We start from the raw sequence: 22,573 nt of genomic DNA, 5'->3' as shown, positions 1-22,573 counted from the left end.
ACCATTGAAAGAGGACTTGCTCTACAAAAAATTAACTTATCCAAGTCAAAGCTTTTTCCCAAGAAACACTGCCAAATGTATTCTGAATATTCTACTCTGTTCAATTTTCTATCGCAATTCTTTTCTTAAATGTTTTAATTTTAGGGTTCTGTTCTTTCGTATGTCCCTGACTTCCCAAGACTTTTTGCAAAATTGTCTTTGAGTCCTTCCTTTAATCTATTCATTGTTTTTGCTTTTCCAAATAGTTATTTCTAATAAACAATTTAATTATTCTTCATGACTTTTCATAAACTGCTACAAAAACATTACCAAACAATAATAAACTTTAACAAAAGTCAAGCAAAATGTTTCCCAACATACAAAACAAAATGGCCCAGAAGATACGGACATTTACTACAACACAAATTTTAAGTGAAATATAGTTTGAAGGAACAAACCCATTAATTCCCTTCCAAATAACATGGTATACATTCCAACATTCATAAATTGGGATAGCATAGCATGCTAAACCTTAATTTGTTATCATTTATGTTAGGAGCTAAGTTGTCAATAATGTACATTAGCTATAATAATTGCTGGATAAGCCACAATACAGTTCATATATTGCTATAAACATGCTTTACATACTACAGTGTTCTGACCCCCCCCCTCCGTACGCCAAGGCACGCCGACAGAAGATTACTGCTAGACAATTTATTCACATAAATTAACACACCGACAAGACTTTGGCAGCAATCCAGACTTCCAAGATAAAAAATACAAACGAGAGCTTCTCCAGCGTTAGTATATTAGTTGAATCCTGCAAACAGCCTCCTCCCAAAGTCTCTTCTTATATACTCTCTTGAGAGGAGCCTAATTACAGCCACCTGGGTCCAATTATCTTCTATATCTGCGTAGTTGCTATCGGCACTTATCTGCCTGCCTTTGCTTGGCATCCGGGACCAACTCCCTTAGCTCCTCCCCACTGCTCCAGGGCCTGACGCCAGGGACCAACTCCCTTTGGCTTTCACCGCTGCTCCATGCCTCAGGTGCCTCCTGGTGGCCAACCAGCCTCTCTGGTCCCTGCTCAGAGTCTGAACCCTGTCCAGGGTCCTCCACATCTTCCAGAGCCGACTCATAGGGCCCCTCGCTGTCGGAGTCTGTTTGCAGTTCCAATGGCTCCTGCTGGGCCACAACACTACAGTATCTAAACTCATACAATTTTCTTAACTAGCCAAAAATCAACCAACCAGATCAAGTCTTAGTTTGACACAAAATTAATTTGCTTATTTTAGCAAAATAGGTGCTGGTAACATCAGTGTAACAGTAGGAAGAAGAGATAGGTTTTACTGAATATACTTTTTTTTCTTTATAGAATCACAGAAGAAAATAATCAGAGGATAAGATAGGGTTTTTGAATTCAAATACTGCAGATTGGGTTCACATATCACACTAAACTACTATTTACTTTTCTTTTAAGTTACAGTTTGCTGAATAAATCATAATTGATGGTTAATCTTACTTTCTAAAAGGGCAGGATGAGAATAAATCAGTTTGAAAAGCTATTGGAAAACAAAGCAAATCAAATTCAGCTTTTTAGTCCTTCTCAGTTCTGATACTGACCTAAAGCAAAGTGACAGCCTTAAATGGTTTCATGGTAAAGAGCAACCTTTATCAAAAAGTTATCAACATTTGACAAAAAAGAGAGGCTAAACAAGGATGTTCACTTATTGCTATTTCATTAGAATCCTTAACAAAGAAAATAGAATGTGTTTGGAAATACAGGGATTAGAAACTAATGGCACCCACTATAAATCTTTTTGTTAATGATATTGCCCTAACTGTGTGAAACACAAGGGATTTTCTACAATTATGAATACTCTTCTAACTTTTGGAAAATTAACAAGTTTATAACATAGTGTTTCTAACTCACTATGTAGATAAATATTCCTATAACAATACAAAATATATTGAGCAAATCATCAGCAATTCAAATCAATAAAAAACAATTATTTTATAATTATGTATTATTATTAAATAATTGAGTGTGTAATTATTATTATTTATTTCAATTACTGGTATTTAATATTGAAAACAATTATCAATTATTTTCATATATCTATATACATATATATGAAAAAAATATCAACAATTGCAAAAAGTGATTAGTAAACACAGTAGAAAAAAGCAGACATAATTTTTATAGTTCTGTATAAAAACATCAAAAAAGGTATCCTTGGAATGCCATAATATCGTATGATATTAATTGTATCAATATTATTTTTAGCTTGATAAAGTTAGGAGAACTGATACTTAAGATGGAATGTTTAACACAGTATTAAAATTTTGGGCACTTCCTCTTCATAATTAAGCATAAAAAAACCTGAAAAATTCAACATCCATTTCTTCTGAATATGTTCCAAAACTGGAAAATATGCTTCCCTAATTAAATCCACATCTATCAAACCTTCATTTATAAAAGTGTTATGATGAAAACAAAATTAAATAGCATCAAGTCTGGGAAATTAACTTTATTATTTAAAAGAATTTCCAAGGGGACTTTGAAATGACAGGAACATTCTTAAAATGAGCAAATAACTGCAAACATTTTTTAAAGAATTTTAACTCATACAATGGATTGAAATATATATTCTGCATCTTACAATCAGTTCTAGCAATCAGAACCTGTACAGCTAAAGCCATGACTAAACTTGAAATTGAGTTAAATTCATCACTCAAGAGAAAAAGAGAATTTTAAAGATTTACAACATTATGTTACGACAAAATTTTTGAATTGATTAAAAGTAACGTTGCAATCAGATATAAAAATAAAATACGTTGACTTTATAGTTATTTTCTGGTACAGAAAACCACTCAAATCAATTTTGCCCCAAATTAAACATTCAACAAAAGCAATTTGTAAATATTAAAAACTAAAGAAACTCAACATGATGAGTTCCAAGCCCCATTTATTGGAGAAATATAAAGAAATAGGTAGATTTTATACTACATGGTTGTTCTGTACAGATAATCTTCAATGTATGACCCTGAGCTCATAATTAAGGTTAAGTAGGTCATTACATGACTGATCCAATTTTACCTTTTTTTTTTGAGGCAGTCACTAAACAAATGCAGGGGTCATTAAACAAACAGTGGTTGTTAGGCAAACATATTGTCTGGAAGCAAACACCAGTTTCCAGCAAAAGGGGAGAAAAGTGCAGTCACTTGACTGTGGAACGCTATATATTGCCCATCAATATGGGCTGGTTTTCAAAAATGAAGTCATGTGACCACAGAACCACCCAGCCTTCGAACTTCAAATCTCTCTCTCTCTCTCTGTTAGAAAATCTCTATAATGGGAAACTTGACCACCAAAATGGCAATATCATATGATTTTACTTCACTTAATTTATATTTATTATGCACAACAAAGTCATAATAATTGTCAATGATCCAGTCCACGTTCCTAAATAATCTAATTAGAGATATGTGTATTTTGCTTCTCTACATATTCCATTATCTTGTGTGTCTCTGTGTGTGTGTGTGTTGTGTGTGTGTGTACAAATTCCAACCTAAAACCAAACTTAAATTAGTATTAATTGTGGGTTACAAACTCATTTCTTAATCTAGATGAAACAGAGGCATATTTGTACCAAGAGCAGCACAGAGTAGACCAGAGCAGAGGCATGCCTGGTTAATTTAATTAATTTGAGATTAAATTATAGTTATACTTTTTAAACAATAATTTATTTCTTCAACTTCCATCCCCTCGTTCTCTAATGTTATCATTATTGAATAGCACCATATTTGACCAAATCCACACCCAAAACCCATCAATGTACTTTAAGGGAAATGTTTTTGCCTACTGGCAGAAAGATATAACTAAGATGTAGTTGTCCTGAATGTTGTTTTCACCAACTATAGTATAGAAAGAATATCTTGTGTCTTTGCAGGGGAAATTATATTTTTCTACACATTGTGTGAATCAAGTTTTTAAAGCCATGATTTGCAAACTACAATGGTCAAGTTTACACAACATATGAAGCTAAAACCAAGCAAATGATCACAGTATATGGCTAGGTAAAGTGCATGAATCCCACAATGAAATTTGAAGGACATGAATTGCTCCCCTGTTCTTATTAAAAAACTGAAGCTATTAATTTACTGCAGTGGTTTTGAATTCTCATGTTTATCTCTTTTATGAACTCAAGACCAAAACATAATGCCATTTCAAATAGGACTACTATATTTGGGCTGCAAAAATCCAGCCAAATATTTCAAAGTAGAAGTTACAGCCCTACAGAAAAAAAATATAATCTAAATCCCACCTGGTACTATAAAAACTGTTTAGTACATGTTATCATTGTATTTGCCTGTGTTAACATTCTATTCTGTGAAATAACAAACTAGTATCACCCTCAAAGCACGTAGGGAAATTTCTATATGAAAACATCCATATCTTTTAAAAAGCAAGGTTTTTTTCCTTTGATAATTATAGTTTCAACATACAGCTACTTTCCAGTGATACACAGACATTTAGCTTCCCACTTTTCTACTACAGTTCTTGTTATCTAAGAGTTGGAAGGACCTTAGAACAGCATTTAACAGAGAGAGGGACTGGAACCCAAAATGGCAGAAAAAGAAGGAAAAAAAATAACCCATTATCCATTTCCCTTTGTGTAGGCATGAAAGTACAGTGGGGCTTTTAAAATATTGCCAAGTGCTTCTGTTGGGAATTTCAACAATCATGTTCACGTCCTTTGCAGAATTTTGGAGAGTTCAGTGTTTGGATGTCAGAGTTAGCGTAGATGACACACGGAAAATCTGTGGCAACATGTTACTCAGTTGATAAAACATTTCTTCAGAAATACTTTGTGGTACCAAGAATTGAACAGTTCGAGAAATCCCACCATCCCAGGAAGCCATTTCCATCATAAATCCTTTGACACACTTAAATACAAGTTCTGCTCTTTTCAGACACCAAGATATTGTCATTTCTTCAGACATATCATGTATCAGCAGAAGAGGAATAATAATTGTGGTGATATCATGGGTGCAGCACACTTTAAGGATATTTCGGAGACCCATAATTGCAGGATCCCGGGCTGTAATATTACCTGACCTCACATTGTCATCCACACAAAGATGAAAAGTCACATGAATTTCAGAGAGATTTGAATGTCGGGTGATATAAAATTCTCCTGGAAAAATATTTGATTGATTCTGTTCCCCGTTCTTAGATTTATCTTCATTGCCACTATTTCTGTTTCCTGCTTCATTGAGTCTTTTGGCTTTACTACTGCGTTGTGCTCGGGCATAAAGTACAACTTGCTGAACAACTTCAAGCTGTTCCTGAACTCCAGGAAAATGGAAATCTGTACACTCCTGGCAAACAGTTGCAAAATCTCTTTTGATCCCACTGTACGAACTGATGCGATTATCCACAAGCAAGACTAGACCACAAAGGGAAGTTGAATAAAGTGATAGTGCCGTTTGAAGACGGTGGAGTTTAACTCCGCTGCGGTGACTGCGCTTGTGCTTGCAAAAATCTAGCATATCTGCCCTCAGTAGTCGCAGATTATGCATGGTTTTCAGCTGCGCTCCCAAATGGATAGTGAAACTTTCTTCCAATTGCCTCTGGTCTTCAAAGAGTCTTCCAGTTCCTTCTTCAGATTCTCTCCACTGATTAGGTTTGATCTCATCACCAATAGTACTGTTGGGATTTTTCAGATCCTGGTGAACTTTTACCACCCATTCTTGATACTCCTGTTTTTGGATTGCGGTGGTTTGTTTCAATTCACTGCTCCACTTGTTCTCCAGTAGCTGCTGGGATTCAAAGTGCTGAGCTGCCAACATGTTTACATCTTGATCTGTTAATGATTTCCCCAGTTCTTGCATTACCTTATCCATTTCTGCCCTTTGTCTTTCTCTGAGTTTTTTCAGCTCCACATCCCTCTCGCTTATTAATTCGGAGATGCTAACAAAATAATTATGTTCCAAGTTTAACAGCGTTTCAGAGGCAGGAGAGTGGATCAAGTCATGGTAAACATCTGCAAAATCCTCATCCCAGCTGGTGTCTTCTGGTCTGGCATGCTCGGAAGTTGCCTCAGTGTAAGCTTGGGCCCAAGCCTTCGCCAGCTGGTGTAAATCCATTTTACCAGACTTCACAGCCTCCAGGGCCGCTTCGGCCTCTCTGTCAAAATCTTCCACGGATTCCTCCTCTATGAATTTAGTCAGAGACTCTTTCAAGCCGTTTTCCACGAAGCAAGGCAAATTATGAAGCAGCATTAGGCGCCTAGGCAAATGACTAACGTTTTCTTGGACGGGGAACTTCAGCGGCACGGTCAGCAGAAAATGCTGCTTCCCGGCCTTGAATTCATACACAAATTCTCTCTCCATCCTGCGGCTTTTTCCTTTCTTTCCCCCTCCTTTCCTCAGCGGCTTTTCCTTTTGAGGTTTAGGCGCCTTCTTTAAAGCGTTTTGAATTCACGTCCTTTTCAGAAGCAAAAAAAAAAAACCCACACCCCCACAACAGGCGCTTCCGCTTCTTGCAACGCCCGCTCCCTTTAAACGGGGGGCCGGCTTCCGCAGCGTGGAGAGAAAGGCTTCGCGGCCCACGGTCTCTTCGAGCCTTAATAAACGAGCAGCGTGGCCGTTTCCAGGCCGAGGGTCGCAAAACGGGCGGCCTGCGAATCCCCGGGCGTGACCGGGAGCCTCCGAAGAGGGCGAGTCGCCGACGCCGTCGCCGCCTCCGCGCAGCTGGGACCGTCCTGAGCCTCGGTGTGGGGTGGATAGACTGCCGTCCCGGCTCACCTTTCAAGCGGGGCAGGGATCCTTCCCGCCGCCAGGTCCAGCCTCCTGCGAACCGGCGAGAGGGGCGGGCCTGCGCGCTGGCCGGGGTGGAGAGAGAGCGAGGGCCGGCCTTGGTAGGCTCAGCCCCCGTCGGTCGTGTTTACATCCGTCCCGCTCGGGTTCCCCTTCGCGGCCTTCACCGCCCGCTCCCCCCCACTTGCCCGAACCCACCTTCGCTCCCTTCCAGGCCGGGTCAATGCGGCGTTTTCCGCCGGGCCATGGACACCAGCGACCTCTTCACCAGCTGCAAGAAGGGCGACGTTTGTCGCGTGCGGTGAGGCCTGGGCCGAGGCTTTAAAGGGGCGCTGGGTGGAGAAGGTGTGGGTGGCCCGTTTGGGACATAATCTGAGCTCCCGAGGTCGGTTAGGTGGTTGTAGTACGGGGTGGTATATAACTCCCGCTTCTCGGGCTTTGCCGCCCTTGTGTTTCTTGAGAGTCGCTGCGTGTTTGTTTACCAGCCACAACTTTTCAAAGTGGCTCTTGCATTTTCAGACTCTTACAACCTATGAGGTTGACTCAGCCTTCCATCCTTCCGAGGTGGGTAAAATGAGGACCCAGATTGTTTGGGGGCAATAGGCTGACTCTGGAAACCGTTTAGAGAGGGGCTGTAAAAGCCCTATGAAGTGATATATAAGTCTAAGTGCTATTGCTAATGTGGACCAGAGGGTACCAAGCACTTAACTGAAAGTGATTCTAAGTATTAATAACTTATTTACCATCTTTCTAGGGGTAGCAGAGAACGCAACAACTATGTGGCATGCAAGGGGAAAGTTGCTTAGGTTGATGGGAGTGTAGAATGAAAACTGTTTTAAGTACAGGTAGTCCTCGATTTACAAGAGCTTGTTTAGTGACCGTTCAAAGTCTCAATGGCACTCAAAAAAGTAACTTATGATAATTTTTCACACTTATGACCGTTGTAGCATCCCCATGGTCAAAATTCAGATACTTGTCAACTGACTCACATTTATGATGGTTGCAGTGTCCCTGGGTCATGTCATCCCCTTTTGCGACCTTCTGACACAAGAAGAGTCAATGGGGAAACCAGATTCACTTAACAACCATGTTACTAATTTAACAACGGCAGTGTTTCACGTAACAAATGTGGCAAGAAAAGTCGTAAAATGAGGCAAAATTCACTTAACACATTTCTCATTTAGCAACATAATTTTTGGGCTCCATTGTGGCTGTAAGTTGAGGACTACCTGTATTGAACTACATTTGGGACGAAATGAGCTAGGTATACCACATTTGGCTCTTTGTGGCATTCGGTATAACAGTAGTGAGATGTTCAAAAGAAGCATTAACACCATTTTTCATGGTGACCAAATTTTCTTATCACGCTACATATATTAAAATATTCAATGAAAGAATGCCTGATTCACACTTGCTTTGTTGGAAGTCGCTATACCGTAGGTAATTCTCATTAGCTTTCATCACTCCCATTTCCATTTTCTCTCTTCCAACAGCAGCAAAGTGTGTATGCATTCTCCACACATTTGATCATTTCAAGTAAGTGTTAGAATCCTATGCTAGATAGTAAGACAAATGTATGGTATATTAAATATTTAGAACCCAAAAATGATAGAAAGAATGCTGTTTTAATTTTGTCAACATGCTTTTGGCCTGCTCACATTTACTTAACTCCCAAAGCAACTACTGTTTGGTATTATTAAGTCTCTTAAGTTGTTTCATGACAGTAGTGGGAAATCCATCCTCCTCCTTGATTAGGTTCACTTCCTGGTGACTTGATGGGTATGTCACTGCAATTTTCATGGCAATGACATAGAAGTGGTTTGACATTGCCTCTGGAATTTTGTTTCTTGGTCTAGCCTTGGAATTATCTTTACCATCCAAGTATTTAGTAGAATAAACTTGCCTTATGGTTTTTTCATTTTGTTCTGTTTTTCCATCAGTCAAGTTATGCTCAATGCTGCTATCTAGCAGAACTCCTGGTTCTTACATTTCTAAAAAAGTTTTCCTGCTTATCAGCTCTACTTCACAAAACAGCTGGCAACTTCAGATATCCTAACACAGCCAGTGTAAAAAGCAGAGAGATACAGTATATGTGAAATGAGCTTTGAAGCAATTTATAAATATACAGTCCCATCCTAAAATTACATGGCATTTATTTGAAGATAAATGCTTTTCCACTAGATGAGTTTAGTGCGGCCTGTAACAAAGAAGAATTCAGTGCTGTTACTATATAACAGAACATAATCAAAATACAAGCTAACAGTAATTGTTAGCAATTTATAAAGAGAGGGTCTGTGTTTGTTATTATATTATGTACTTCACAGCATTTCCACTGATTGAATAATTTTCCTAGAAACCAGGAGGGTGTGAATTCTAATCCTATCTTAAGTAATGAAAGCCAGCAAGGTGACTTTGGGCCAGTCACTCTCTCAGCCTACCTCACAGTGTTATTCACCATCTTGAGTTACTTATAAAGTAATAAAGGAGAAATTGAAATCAAACAAATAACTGAAATAAACAAAAAAATAAAACATCTTTTTTTTGTTGAAAATTCTTTTAAGCACTATAAGAATAATTATCAATTGATTTAGTCATCTAACATTTAATCAGATTTAAATGCTGTGAAGTACATAATATATGATGTACACTGAAGATGGCATTTAATTTCACTGTAAGAGGTGCAATGACAATAAAGTAAACTTACCTTAACCAGATTTGATCTGTAGTAGGCAGACAAATGGAAAGCAGTAGAATTAGTCTAATGTGCAAAAATATTTTTGGTGGACTCTCACTTATTTGGGTTGAGGCTTTGAGAGGGCTCCGTTGCTGGGACACTTTTGTAATAAAAAGAAAATTCAACCCATGAATGAAGTGTGCTGGAATAGCTTCTTACTTATTAAAATTGTCTGTTTGTCTTTCAGATACCTTCTTGAACAGAGAGATGTTGAAATCAATGTACGAGATAAATGGGACAGTACCCCTTTGTGAGTGCTTTGGCCTTAAGACACTCATACTGTTTGGTAACTTACACAGGGATTTAAGAAAAACTAAGGTCTTTCAGTTTTTGCAGCATTTCTCTATCCTTTCTATTTTTTGAAAAGAAAATGCTTTTTGTTATAAGTATTTTAAGTAATCTCTCCCAGGTTATATGTATGAAGAATACTCCAGTGTTTACCCCTCTGTCAACCTGGATGCTTTTCTTCTTTTGCAAAAATATGGGTAACAATAGTTTTTATCATTGCTTGAGAATGGCCATTTGAATAAGTTGCTAGAAAAATCCTGCTAATTTGAATTAGCCAGTAGCATGGAAACATTAATTCTCATATTTTTTTTTCAATTTATGTTTGGAGCTACATTATTTTCGAAGCAAAAGGTCTGACATAAGGGGCAGGGTAGCATAAGGCTCTGTAGAATTATACAGTGTGATCAGTCACACCATGAATATTTCCATTTATTTGTTTTTAATGCAATTTAATACGTACTTGTGACTTCACATTGTCTTCATTGTCTACATAAGTCATTTTTCTTAACATGCTGCCTCAAATTTGCAAGTTTGGAGTTTGCAGAAAAATTCTTCAGTCATTGTTCACTTTGGTTCTAGTTAGCCATTTGCCAAATAAGAGTGCCAATAAACTAGTGCTCCTTTCTCTGTCAAGTTGACCAATTGCTTCCTATGGTTCTCGAAGATCTTCTTCACAGAAAGCAAAGCACATACTTTGTAAGCAGCTGTGTTTTGATTCCAAGCAGAAAAACTGAACATTACCAATTTGAGAAGTGGTGTATCTTAGCAAACATTTGGAGGACAGTGTATCAGAAAAGTTGTGTTTGCGAGCTTTTATGCTATAGCATAGTCCATGACAGCAAGGTGAGCTGTCATGGTTAGTAAGATGAGCTAAATGAAATACCAGCTAGATGGTACAAGGCATAAAGTGTGGCAAGCAGTCTGTACAGTGAGAAAACAAACACCCACTAGCACAGGGTTAATTTATTGTGAATGTGAATTTGATTGGTTTTGAAAATTGGGAGGAAAATAAGAACAGTTTTTAAGAGGGTGGTGAGAAAACATCTTATGTAAATTTATTTTGCATTAGTAGTGGTTGAAAGACAACATTGTGGGATTGGTGAGAATGTCTGTTGACAGACATTCTATGAGGTAGGCAAAAATAACTTTATCCAAGTATCTTTCAGAAAATTGTGATTTCATCAGTCCTAAAGCAGTTGTTTTGGATATCAGTCTGAATCTAGAAAAAAAACATAGTGGTTGTGCCTTAAAAGCTTAAGCAACTTCTGAACAACTTACTTAAACTTTGTTTTATCTTGATTCCTCAAGATGAGAGTAGGAAAAGGACTCTTATTGTAGAATGAATTATTTAGGAAAATTTGCTGGCTGTAATCTGGCTAGCTTTCTGGAGCCAAGAAACGAAATTTAAGTACGATACTTTTTGGAGTATAAGACCCCAAATAGGGTGGAAATGTCTGTGCATCTTATACACCGAATACAGCCATTTTTGGCCTCCCGAAACTCCACCCTGCCTATTCTGTTTTTGCTAAAAACAGGATGCACAGAGGGTTTGGGAGGCCTGCAGAGTGCTTCTGGGAACTTTTTTTTTCTTGTTTTCTTCTTTAAAATCTTGGTGCATCTTATAGTCTGAAAAATATGGTATACACAATTCTGTATGTTTAAATCTAAGTCGAAATGCTTTTTCTCATAAGAAATTACTGCTTAAAATGTTTATTATTTAATGTGATTTGTTCTGCATAAAAGAGATGATCATTTATACTTCTTTAAAAAATTCAAATGTATCATTTTCTTGATTTGTTTATTGGAAATGAGTTCTTTCTTTCCAACTGAGGGAATATCAGATAATACATTATCTTCCATCGTGTGGCTATCCTGTTATGCTATGTTTTTTCTCATAATGAGTTACTAAATAAACTATATGAGCTTGATCCTAAAATATGCAAAGCTAATACCAAATAGGCCACATTACGATTTAATATGATGTGTGAGCTCAGTGATACAATTAGTGAGAATGCTTAGGAACCTATATATATATATATATATATATATATATATATATATATATATATATATATATATATATATATATATATTTGCTACACTTGCATAATTCTAATCTTGAATTTTATTGGGAGTGTCATCCTACACTGTAGTGGATCTGAATAATTTTTTTTATTTTAAAATTATTTGCATATACATATAACCAAATTAAACAGCTTTATGGAAATAAGCTTGACTTTGAAAGCTCGGTAATATAGGGATAATCTGTGGCAAAAGCAGCAACACTTTTGGCTATTTCAGTGCTTTATTGCGAGGATTAAACAATCATTAAGCAAATGCCAGGGTTTTTTAAGAAAACCCATTCATTTGAATGGGCTTTTGTTCGGCCAGAAAATGAGCAAAAATATCACAAATCACAATTGGACCTAAAGTTGACCTGCCCAACATGCAGTCAGGTGATCGCAGGAGGCATTGCACCACCCTTTACGACTGCTGGGAGTGCATTATGGGCTGTAAAATGCCCATTCTGTGGATGGTGTTACAACATAACGTTGTTGCTATCTTGGGTGCTTTAATAAAAAAAAAAAATCTAAATCACAGGAAATGATTGTTCCACTTTACTTTGCCCTGATCAGACCTCACTTGGAGTACTGTGTCTAGTCCTTAAGAAGCAAAGGGGAACAAGTTCAAAGGAGAAGGATACCAGTATAGTGAAAGGCCAGAAAAGCAAGCCTACAAAGCAGTGGTGGGTTCCGGATCCCGTTGCAACAGTAGCAGTTGCAATGGGGTCCAGCATCCTCCACATGAGATTTAAACTTACAGAATTGTGCATACCTTCTAACGACGCCTCCGCAAGCTTCCGCAACGCCCCAGCTGCTCTGCGGAGCGTTGTGCAGGTGCTGTATGCACTGTGCGCGGAAGCGCCAAAGGCTTTAAAGGACAGGTGGGGGGGGCGGGGGGGCCCTCTGGAGCATTGTACCGGAAAGGTACCGGGGCATGCCACCCGCAACCCATCACTGTTACAAAGAATAGCTAAAGGATCTCAGGATGTTTAGCTCCAATTGAGAGGGAGACATTACATCTTCCAGTGCCTGATCTCACTGTTCTTTTTTATAGATATTATGCTTGTCTCTGCGGACATGAAGAACTTGTGCAATATCTTCTAGCCAGTGGTAAGAAGACTGATATATTCTTCTAGAAATAAATATACTTTGTCACTTTATGCCCTTTAGACCTGGAGCTGTAAAGTCAGCTAATAATCTTGCTATGATGAAAACTATAGTTCCTTTCAATTTGTTTCTAACACCAAAGAAAGTCTTCCCCCCTTTTTGTTTATGGGTCTGAGTTTTTTTAGATGGTGGGAGAGTACTTGATACATTTTATGTAACATAGTTTCTGTTCCATTTCATATTGATAAATCTAAAAGGGTAAACTAGATTAGAGGGAGATCTAACTGGACCAAGTTTTACACTAGAAATACATTCACTTTAAAAGCAAGCTAAAATGGCCAGCTGTTGTTATCTATGAAGTGGATAGTAGCAGAAATTCGAAAACCAAGAATACCTGCTTGGCATAATGACCCTCTAAACCAAACTATTCCTCACCCATGTCTTTACCCATATTTTCTTGAGAATTAATATATTCTTTATTAATAATTTGATTGCAAGTAAAATCTATCAAAAAGGAATGCAGTTAGCTGTATACAGTTCTTCTAACAGGAAAGTTTACCCGTGAAAATAGAAGTCAGACATTAAAACAGGAGATTGTGTTTTAAATCACAAAGCAGATTCATGTTCTAATACAGGAAGCTTTTCTTGGGGTGACTTGCTGCTTTTCTAAAATTAGGGATACAGATATAAGATATTTTACAGTTAAAAAATTCAACCGAAGCTGCATGTAGGCCAGCTACCTAGAAATGAAATGTAATGTAGCGGAGAGTATTATTATAGTATACACAACTCAATGTCATGACAAAATAAAATTATTTTAATTGTTTTTCTACATCTTTTATTCTGCATGTGAATTGATTTTTCTCTATTATTTCAGCCAAATAAAGTAGCCTCATGTAATATTCTAATATTTTGAGAACTTAAATTTGTCCACTACAGGATTTCTGTTTTCATTTTATAATTTTATAATTCACACTCAATAAAAATGTACTTTCTCTAAAATATTGCTCCTTAGTCTTAAACGAGCTCTTTAAGTGGATAACACTGCATGGAATTTGATTCTATTTCGTAAGCTTTTCTTTGGACCTAAAAAATTGCAGTGATATTTAAAGACTATAGAAGTTATGTCGTTTCTGTCAGACACCCTTCCAAAAATAGTACTGATAAAAATGTGTTATATCATGTGGTACATGTTTACATTATATAAACTGATCTTACCTATAGGTGCAAAATGTGAAGCAAACACCTTTGATGGTGAACGGTGCTTATATGGAGCTTTGAATGATACTATTCGGCGAGTGTTGAAGGAATATAAGCAGATCACAGCAAAGTGCATGAAGAGGGACTACTATGATGCATTTCTTCAGCGGTAAAGAGATGTGTTCTGATGTTGGCAAAAGAGTCATCTTCAGAGGGGGCTGTATCATTGTCTTCTATTTCTTATCATGCCTTCCCATAGATTTTAAGTTATGGCACTCTGTTATTTATAGAAGTATATGCATACTTTAGTTCTTCTCCCTAGCTGTCTGTTGCTCTTTAAAGAAGCCATACCTTTGCAGAGACTTGTCCAGTATCTGCAGAGACTCAGATAAATATGTCTTTGAGCTGAAGAGATGATTTGTGCAGTTACTGTGGAAGCCCAGGGAAAGACATGGCTTCTTTAAAGGCCTTTGGAGAGGATTAGGGCAGGATTTGATTGCCAGGAATTGAAGTGGTTAAGAAGATGGAGTGTGTAAAAAAGCTACAGTGGTGCTTAAAACTGTTCTTTCTTCACACATTTGTGACTGGTGTTATATCTTAAGAATTTATCATTCAGAGTAAAAAATGCTGTAACAACACTACAATAGGAAAAATAAATAGGATTTATCAAATACAATATTAATAATGCTATTTTACAGCTTTAATCTTTTTCTTTGGGGGAAAAGGTTGTGATGTATCCTCTCAGTGCATAGAAATGTCAAGTTGAATTATTCCACACTGTTCTTGTTTAATCATGAAACTACTTTTCCCTCTCAATCTCCTTGCAGGCTTCTAGAACAGGGTTACCACAGTGACATTGTTTTTATAGTCCATGGGAAGTCTTTCTGTGCTCATCGATGTGTACTAGGTGCTCGAAGTGCTTATTTTGCAGAAATGTTTGAGACCAAGTGGAAGGGGAAGAATGTCATAGCACTGAAACATCCATTGGTAAGAAACCCAATCTTTGTTTTTTTTCTGAATGTTTTTACATTTGAGACTTTCTTACTTGTCATTTGTCAAAAACAGATCCCAACAAATTTTATTGCAAAGTGATGGAATTATGGGTTACCACTAAGATCATGCTAACAGAAGTATCACACTTTTCCACTTTAAAATACATTAATCTGCAGTGCAGGTGAATTAGAACTAGGAGGTACTGAAAACTGAGCCTCTGTTTTATATTTCTCTTCAGTATTTTAAAATGAAAGTGAGATCAGAAAGATGATCACTTTGTATTAGAATTAGGGGAAACCAGTTTCCCAACTCATTTTTCATGCCAAACATTCAGCCTTCAGCAAATGTTACCTGGGCACTTAATGTGTCCTCCTTAAGATGGCAAAAGTGTCAGCATAAGGAGTCTCTTATGCCGCCCTGTTGTATATTCCTAAATCTGACCCAACTGATTACGTAATTTGTAAATAGATGGCTTTTTGCCATTAAAATTTAAGAGCTGAGGGGTTCTAAACTAGTTTGCTTATTTTTTTAGCCAGTCAACTCTGATCAAATTCAGAAAGCGAAAAAGTCTGCAAAAAGAAACAATATTCATAAAAGACTGGCCATCAGGTAGAGCAAAGTTATCCTTAAACATTCCTCTCAAAGAGGCCTATCCATCCATCTTAACTCAAGGCTTGGAGAAATTTAAAAAATGCTTGAATATGGACAAAGTGGGAGCCATGTGGATTTGTGGAGTGATGTGGGAGGGAGCTGTTTTAACAGGCAGATCCAGCAACAGAGTAATCCTGCTTTTTAGGTTCCCCATAGATGACCTTGCCTAATTAATGGAATCTGAAGCAAGCCAACTGTCAGAGTTCTCAGGGTGAGTGGACCCCAGAGGAGGCATATGGTCCCTTAAATTGCTAGGCCCTATGCCATGCAGAGCTTTGTATAACCAATAACATATTGAATTACAGCCAGAAGCCAAGTAGTAAACACTGCATCCCTTGTAGCAGGAGTGTTATAACCATTTTGGACATAATGAGACTTGCCAATATTGCAAATCAGTCTGCATTTTGCACCAGCTGTAGCTGCCCAATTCAGCCAACAGAATTCAAGGCCCTGTTTACTTCCTAGTTTAGGTCTCATTTATATTATTATTTCTTTCAAAAGTTTGTATATAACTCATTTGTTCCATATACAGATCAATCCAGCAGCCTTTAGTTCCCTTCTGCAATACCTCTATACAGGTAAATCTAATGTGATATATTAAAACTATGGATTTTATTTCTTATTTGTAATAGGTTCTACATAAATTTCCTGTTGATATTTTCCTGTCAAAGTTTTATATTTGTTGGAATTTCTTGAAAGATTCTGGGAATGAATAGATCATGGGTGTGCAGCTTTTTTTTGCTGTAGAACAGAATTAAATAGTGTGTGGATGTTCAGAGCAAAGTTGAATGTACATCATGAAACAAACAAAATGTTTAAAAGTTATATTTATGTAGTTATTTACCAAGCACATCTAAATTATATTAAAGTAACCAAAATATCTTTACAAACCCCAAGGCTTGATACAACTTTTGAGCATCCCTAATGTTTGGAAATTGAAAGTTGAAAAATTTGACGTGCCCTAGGACAGTAATGCTCTGATATCATTAAAGTGGTTTTCCAGTTTGCCATCATATATACTGTACATAAATAATTAGTAATAATCACCAAAGTGAATGTGGTTAGGATTTCCAGAAAGTTTTAAAAGGGGTTTTAAAGACAGTTTTTTTGTTTTTAAATATGTTCCTCATACACCTATGAAAATTTGGACAAATTTTCAGACATTTATTGGTGACATCCTGCCTCAGACATTGAAATTTAGTAGCATAATTTTTGGTAGTTTTAAAACTACCAAAGTCTATGATTTTCAGTGGGAAAAAACAAGACATATAAAGGGTTAAAAGCAGTAAAAGAGTAGAATCCTCTTAGGCTTCATGCTAATAAAATCGTTTAGAAGATAACTTTAAGATACCCATATAACCTGTTTTATTCACAAAAGTATTAATAGGTGTTATTTTAAACCACAGGGTGGTGCTGGAGTTTTAGGTTTATAGCTATGGTTATATGGAGGGAGAGAAAGTGAGTTCAAAGGGCATGAGTAAACAATAACAGGGATGAATTGAAAGAATGAAGTGAAAGGATAATTAGCACTTTTCTTTTCTTTTCTTTACCAGGGTGTTTGGACATAGATGTAGAATATGTAAATGACTGCAAGAGATTGGCCAAACAGTGTCAGCTCCAAGATCTCATTGAAGACTTGGAAACCAAATGTAAAAAGGTGTATGAATTTGGTAAGCCTCCCAATCTTACTGTCATTCTTTATAGGAAAATGGAAAAGTAGCCATTTCTCCTATATTAATTACCAAAAGCAAATTTATCTATTTTGCAATATCTTCAGGCGACTTCAGCTAGTCCAGAATGCGGCCGCGCGAACGATTGTGGGTGCACCTCGGTTCACCCACATAACACCTATCCTCCGCGAGCTGCACTGGCTACCTGTCGATCTCCGGGTACGCTTCAAGGTGCTACTTGTCACCCATAAAGCCCTTCATGGTAGTGGATCTGGGTACTTGAGAGACCGCCTACTGCCAATCACCTCCACGCGACCAATTAGATCACATAGATTAGGCCTCCTCCGAGTTCCATCTGCCGGTCAGTGTCGACTGGCAACCACGCGGAGGAGAGCCTTCTCGGTAGTAGCTCCGACCCTTTGGAACGATCTCCCTGTGGAGATTCGTACCCTCACCACCCTCCAGACCTTCCGCACAGCCCTTAAAATCTGGCTATCCCGTCAGGCCTGGGGCTAAAGACTGTAACCCACCCGAATGGTATGAATGTTGTGTTTTTTAATTATGTATTGTTCTCACGTGTTAAGTGTCTGTTTCCCCCCCCCCCTTGAGTTGTAAGCCGCCCTGAGTCCCCCCAGGGAAAAGGGCGGCATATAAATAAACTTTCATAACTCATAACTCATAACTCATAACTCTAGTTTACCATACTAGAGTCGGTAACCAAACTGATCAAAGTCCAAAATAAGTCACTTAATTGCTCTGAAATATATCTATATGTGCAATATATTTCTAGCTCATGTTAGAAGAACATGTCAATAAAATATTTAGTATTTTAAAGTTTTGATATTTTTGGTTTTGTTCCTTTTAGTTTCTTCCAAGCCAGGCACCTGTGTAAAGGTGCTTACAATTGAACCATCAGGTGATTCACGGTTGCAGGAAGACCTCGCTTTGCTAGCAGAGTGTGCCTTGCCAGCTGAATTCAGGGTAGGGAGTGTTTCATTTCTCATTTCCATCTCTTTGATGTGTTCCTCCATTTGAGTATTCTAATAGAATTACATTTAGCTTAATAGTCTGCCAGATAATTATTTGACCACCTGTTTATTAGATCCAGGACCCCTCCCCCCTGAACGAGTAAGGATGTTTGGGAGATAATTTACAATAAGGTCTGTGCTGCGTTAACTGGCCTAGAAGAGAGTGGTGCCTTCAACGTTGTAAGAAACATTGGTGTGCCTTTTCCTTAAGAGAGTGCCCTTGAATCCAGCTATTCTGTACAATTTAGCATCTTGTCTCCAATTGTCTCTTTTTAAGGAAGGTTATTGAGCAAGTGATTGGCTGCGATTGCAGAGAACCCTAGAGAAAGCAAATGATCTCGGTTTCAGTAATGTCTCGGGCTGACATTTAGCTAAGAAACAACCTTGGTTGTGATGGTTGATTATAGAGCTGGGTTAAGACTTATCGTATTTTTCAGAGTATAAGACGCACCCTTTTCCCTCAAAAAAGAGGCTGAAAATCTGGGTGCATCTTATACACTGAATACAGCATTTTTGACCTCCTGAAACCCCACCCTCTTCACCAAAATGGCCATGCAGAGTTTGTAGAAGGCTTTCAGAGAGCTCCTGGGGGCTAGGGAGGACAGAAATGAGTGAAAAAATGGGCTGTTTTTTTGCTCAATTTTGCCCCCCCCCCCCTCCCAGCCACCAGCAGCACTCTACAAGCATCCTAAAAACTATTCATGCCTTTTTAAAAAGGGGGCCATTTTTGTGAAAAACAGGCCATTTTGGGGAGGTCTACAACTTTTAAAAAATTTGCCTCTTCAAAACCTTGGATTGGCTGTGGGGATTGGAAATTGGAAACAGTGTTTACAGCAACTCTCTTCCTTCATGGCTAGTTCCAATCAGTCCTGTGGAGTGCCATAGTTCAATACTTTCTTCCCTTGTGTACAACAATACATGAAACTGAGATCATCTGCCAGCATATTATCAATATGCTGATGATACCCAGTACACATTTGCATCGTAAGCTGGCCAAGTGATGATGTCACGGTCTTATTCCAGTGAAGGGATATTCCATAAGGATCTGGATGAGAATAAAATAGCTCCAACTTAACCCTATCAAATTGAAAGGCTGTGGATATTGGGCTCCTTCAGGTCCAGCGTTTTTCCATCTCTACTCTTGTATGGGGTTGTATATCATATGTGATACGGGTCCTATTGGTTCCCAACGCCTGTCAAAGGTCAGGTGGCAGCTGTGCCCAAGGAAGTCTTTGCATAGCTTCTTGTGCACAGTTTTGCCCCTTTCTCTATTGGGAAATCTTCAGACAGTCACTCATGCCTAATCACCCCATGGCTCAAATATTGGAGCATCCTGTACATGGAGCTCCCCTTGAAAAGCTCTTTTAAGCTTCAGCTGGTCCAAAAATCATTGGTGCTGGCAGTTTGTAGCATACCACGATATGCCCACATGATACTATTGTTTCACAAGCGACATTGATTGCCATTGTGCTTCCAGATGCAAATCAGTGTGTTGATTAGAAGCCCACATGGCATAAGGCCAGGTTATTTGAGGAACCACCTATCTTCCATGGTTTCTGTCCAACTACTGAAAGCTGGCAGAATTGACGCAGTCCAGATTTTTATGATTATTATTAAACAATGCCATCTGTCAGGATCAGGAACTATGTCTTCTCTGTCACAGTGTCTACCCTTTCAAAATGAAGTTCCCTTCAGAAATGTGTGTGGCTTCCACTCTGATTATTTCCAGAAGGCCTTGTAAATCTGGCTGTTCTACCAGGCCTTGGGATAAAACAGATGCGGTCCTCTTGCTAGATGGGTTTCTGCCTATATTATCACTGGATGCTGATCTTGTTCACTTGTATTGTTCTGTTTTATTGTTATTTGTATTGTATTGTGAACCACACAAAATTGTCTTGGAATCTGGCGGCACCTAAATCAAATCAATAAATAAAGGCTTTGAAATGTATTAGATAAAAAAACCCAGCCAGAATTGCTAAATTAGACATTATCTTTCTGCTGGCAGTCACACAAAAATCCTACTACTCTTCATGATATAATATAGTCCCAATCAGAAAAAAAAATCTTTGCCAGGGTATCCTAATAAATTATTCATAGCCAGGACTAAAATTCTATCACTTGTTTTTCTATAGTAATACAGTGGAGTTTGAGCCAGTATTTCATTGCTTCTAAGCTATATATTTCATATTTTCCTATATCTGCCAACTAAATTTTAGGAAATAAAATATGAAAATACACTAACTTGTAAATTTTACTAATCAAGATTCTTGGCCAAAAGATTATCTCACAAAGTTGTTAAGGATTTTATTTTGTTTTCTGTCCCATAACCCAAAGGTTTCCCAGACTGTAGGGAAAACCATATCAATGTGACTTTTTATTTATAGGCATACACCAACTATACTAGAGATTATAGTCCTGTGAGAAATTAAGTACACTCCATGTACAGTTTTCTTCCCATTTTTAATAAATGTAGATGTAACAATATTTATCTTCATTCATGCAGTATATAAAGATAAAAGTAATGTAATTGCATAAAAAGAACTATGAAGAATTTTGGAATCATTTATTCAACAAATTTTTTTTACAGACAATTCACTTCCTCCTGTACAAGAAGAATACCCTTGACTAATGGACACTTTTGGCAAAAACAACCTCAAATGGGTGTTTCTTTTAACTGTCTTATCAGTCTCTAATACTGATGGGGAGGAATTTTCTCACTTCTCCATACAGAAAGTTTTCAGCTGTGTAAGATGAGTGGTTTCTCACATGCATAGCCAATTTCAAATCATTCTACAACATCTTGATGGGATTTAAAACCAGACTTTGACTTGGCCATTACAGAACTTTCTATTTCTTTATTCCTTGGGGTTTTTTACTGGAATGTTTAGGGTCGTCATGTAGCAAAGTTCTCATTTGTCCGAGCTCTAGTCTTCTGACAGATGGTCCCAGATTATTTTCAAGCATCCTCTGATACAATGAAGAATTCATAGTGGATTCTGTGATGATGAGCTTCCCAGGACCTGATGCAGCAAAGTAGCCCCAGATCATAACATTTCTGCCACCATGTTTTACAGTTGGTATCAGGTTCTTCTGGTGAAATTCTGTCTTTGGTTTTCATCAAATATCCTCTGATGTATACTTTGGCCAATTATCTCCATTCTTGTCTCCTCTGTCCAAAACATCTTGTTCAAGAAGTCCTGGTCTTGGCAAAGACCAGGAGTAAACTTTAGTCTTGCCCTGGTGTTCTTTTTGGACGTTTTGGAAGTTTTCCCATGGCACACCTTCCATATAGATCTAAGTTGTGCAGCTCTATTTTTAAAAGTAAACTCCTGCACTTGGTATTTGGGATGGGAATAATTGGTACAGGAGTGATAGTTAAAAAGGTAGTTTTGTTCTCCTCATCTTCTGCGCATGCTGATGGCCAATGTTTGGAGTTGGTCAAAGCCAACCATCCTGCATACCAACCTGATGATGCTTCTTGGAGATGCACCCACATGACACCTAAGATTTGCAGATTGGGCAATGGGATGGGGGTTGTTGGGAGGAGGGGGTTGGGCAAATGTTTGATATGTATGATTTCGTGCATTTCTGCCTCAGATCTTGCTTTACTTCGCTGCTATCTTTTCATAACCAGTAAAAGTACTCTTAATTCTACAAATGGTGTTAAAAGTGGTTTCTTTCTTGGTTGCTGAAGTAGGCATGCTTGACATTTTTGCTCTCATGCAAACTTACTAGGATGGCCTGACTGGGACAACTTGGATTTTGTTTGAAATCTCCATTTGTAGATGATCTTCTGGACAGGAGAATGATTAATGTCCAATTGCTTGGAATTCCTTTTAAATCCAATCCCAGGCCTATAGACGTCCATAATCTTCTTTCTGAAGGCTTCGGTGTTCTTTGATCTAGGCATGGTGATACTACACACTTCAACAGCAAAGAGCAAACAAACTAAATGTCTGAGAGTTCAACAAGACGTATTCATCCTAGTTCTGATCATTTGCACCTGATCTGGTGCACCTGAGTCTGGTTCTAGAT

At 37.9% G+C, this 22,573-nt stretch overlaps 2 protein-coding genes across 2 annotated transcripts in view; one reads left to right on the top strand and one right to left on the bottom strand.

Moving 5' to 3' along the window:
- Positions 1 to 3,403: 3,403 nt before the first annotated feature.
- On the bottom strand, positions 3,404 to 6,854 carry C2H12orf4 (chromosome 2 C12orf4 homolog). Its single transcript, XM_032211109.1, has one exon. The coding sequence runs from the start codon at positions 6,376 to 6,378 to the stop codon at positions 4,759 to 4,761; it is 1,620 nt and encodes a 539-aa protein (XP_032067000.1). The 5' UTR covers positions 6,379 to 6,854; the 3' UTR covers positions 3,404 to 4,758.
- A 62-nt stretch (positions 6,855 to 6,916) lies between these two features.
- Positions 6,917 to 22,573, top strand: part of ABTB1 (ankyrin repeat and BTB domain containing 1) — a 29,761-nt gene continuing 14,104 nt past the window's right edge. Inside the window, exons 1-8 of the mRNA XM_032211111.1 lie at positions 6,917 to 7,105; positions 9,726 to 9,788; positions 12,944 to 12,999; positions 14,221 to 14,365; positions 15,024 to 15,183; positions 16,373 to 16,418; positions 17,394 to 17,510; positions 18,376 to 18,491. Coding sequence (XP_032067002.1) covers positions 7,050 to 7,105; positions 9,726 to 9,788; positions 12,944 to 12,999; positions 14,221 to 14,365; positions 15,024 to 15,183; positions 16,373 to 16,418; positions 17,394 to 17,510; positions 18,376 to 18,491 — 759 coding nt within the window. The 5' untranslated portion in view covers positions 6,917 to 7,049. The remainder of the gene's footprint in view (positions 7,106 to 9,725; positions 9,789 to 12,943; positions 13,000 to 14,220; positions 14,366 to 15,023; positions 15,184 to 16,372; positions 16,419 to 17,393; positions 17,511 to 18,375; positions 18,492 to 22,573) is intronic.

Source organism: Thamnophis elegans, chromosome 2 (genome assembly GCF_009769535.1).
Source record: "Thamnophis elegans isolate rThaEle1 chromosome 2, rThaEle1.pri, whole genome shotgun sequence".
In the NCBI taxonomy this organism is placed as follows: domain Eukaryota; kingdom Metazoa; phylum Chordata; class Lepidosauria; order Squamata; family Colubridae; genus Thamnophis; species Thamnophis elegans.
The sequence above is the reverse complement of the archived record's forward strand: the minus strand, read 5'-3'. Positions and strand labels throughout refer to the sequence as shown.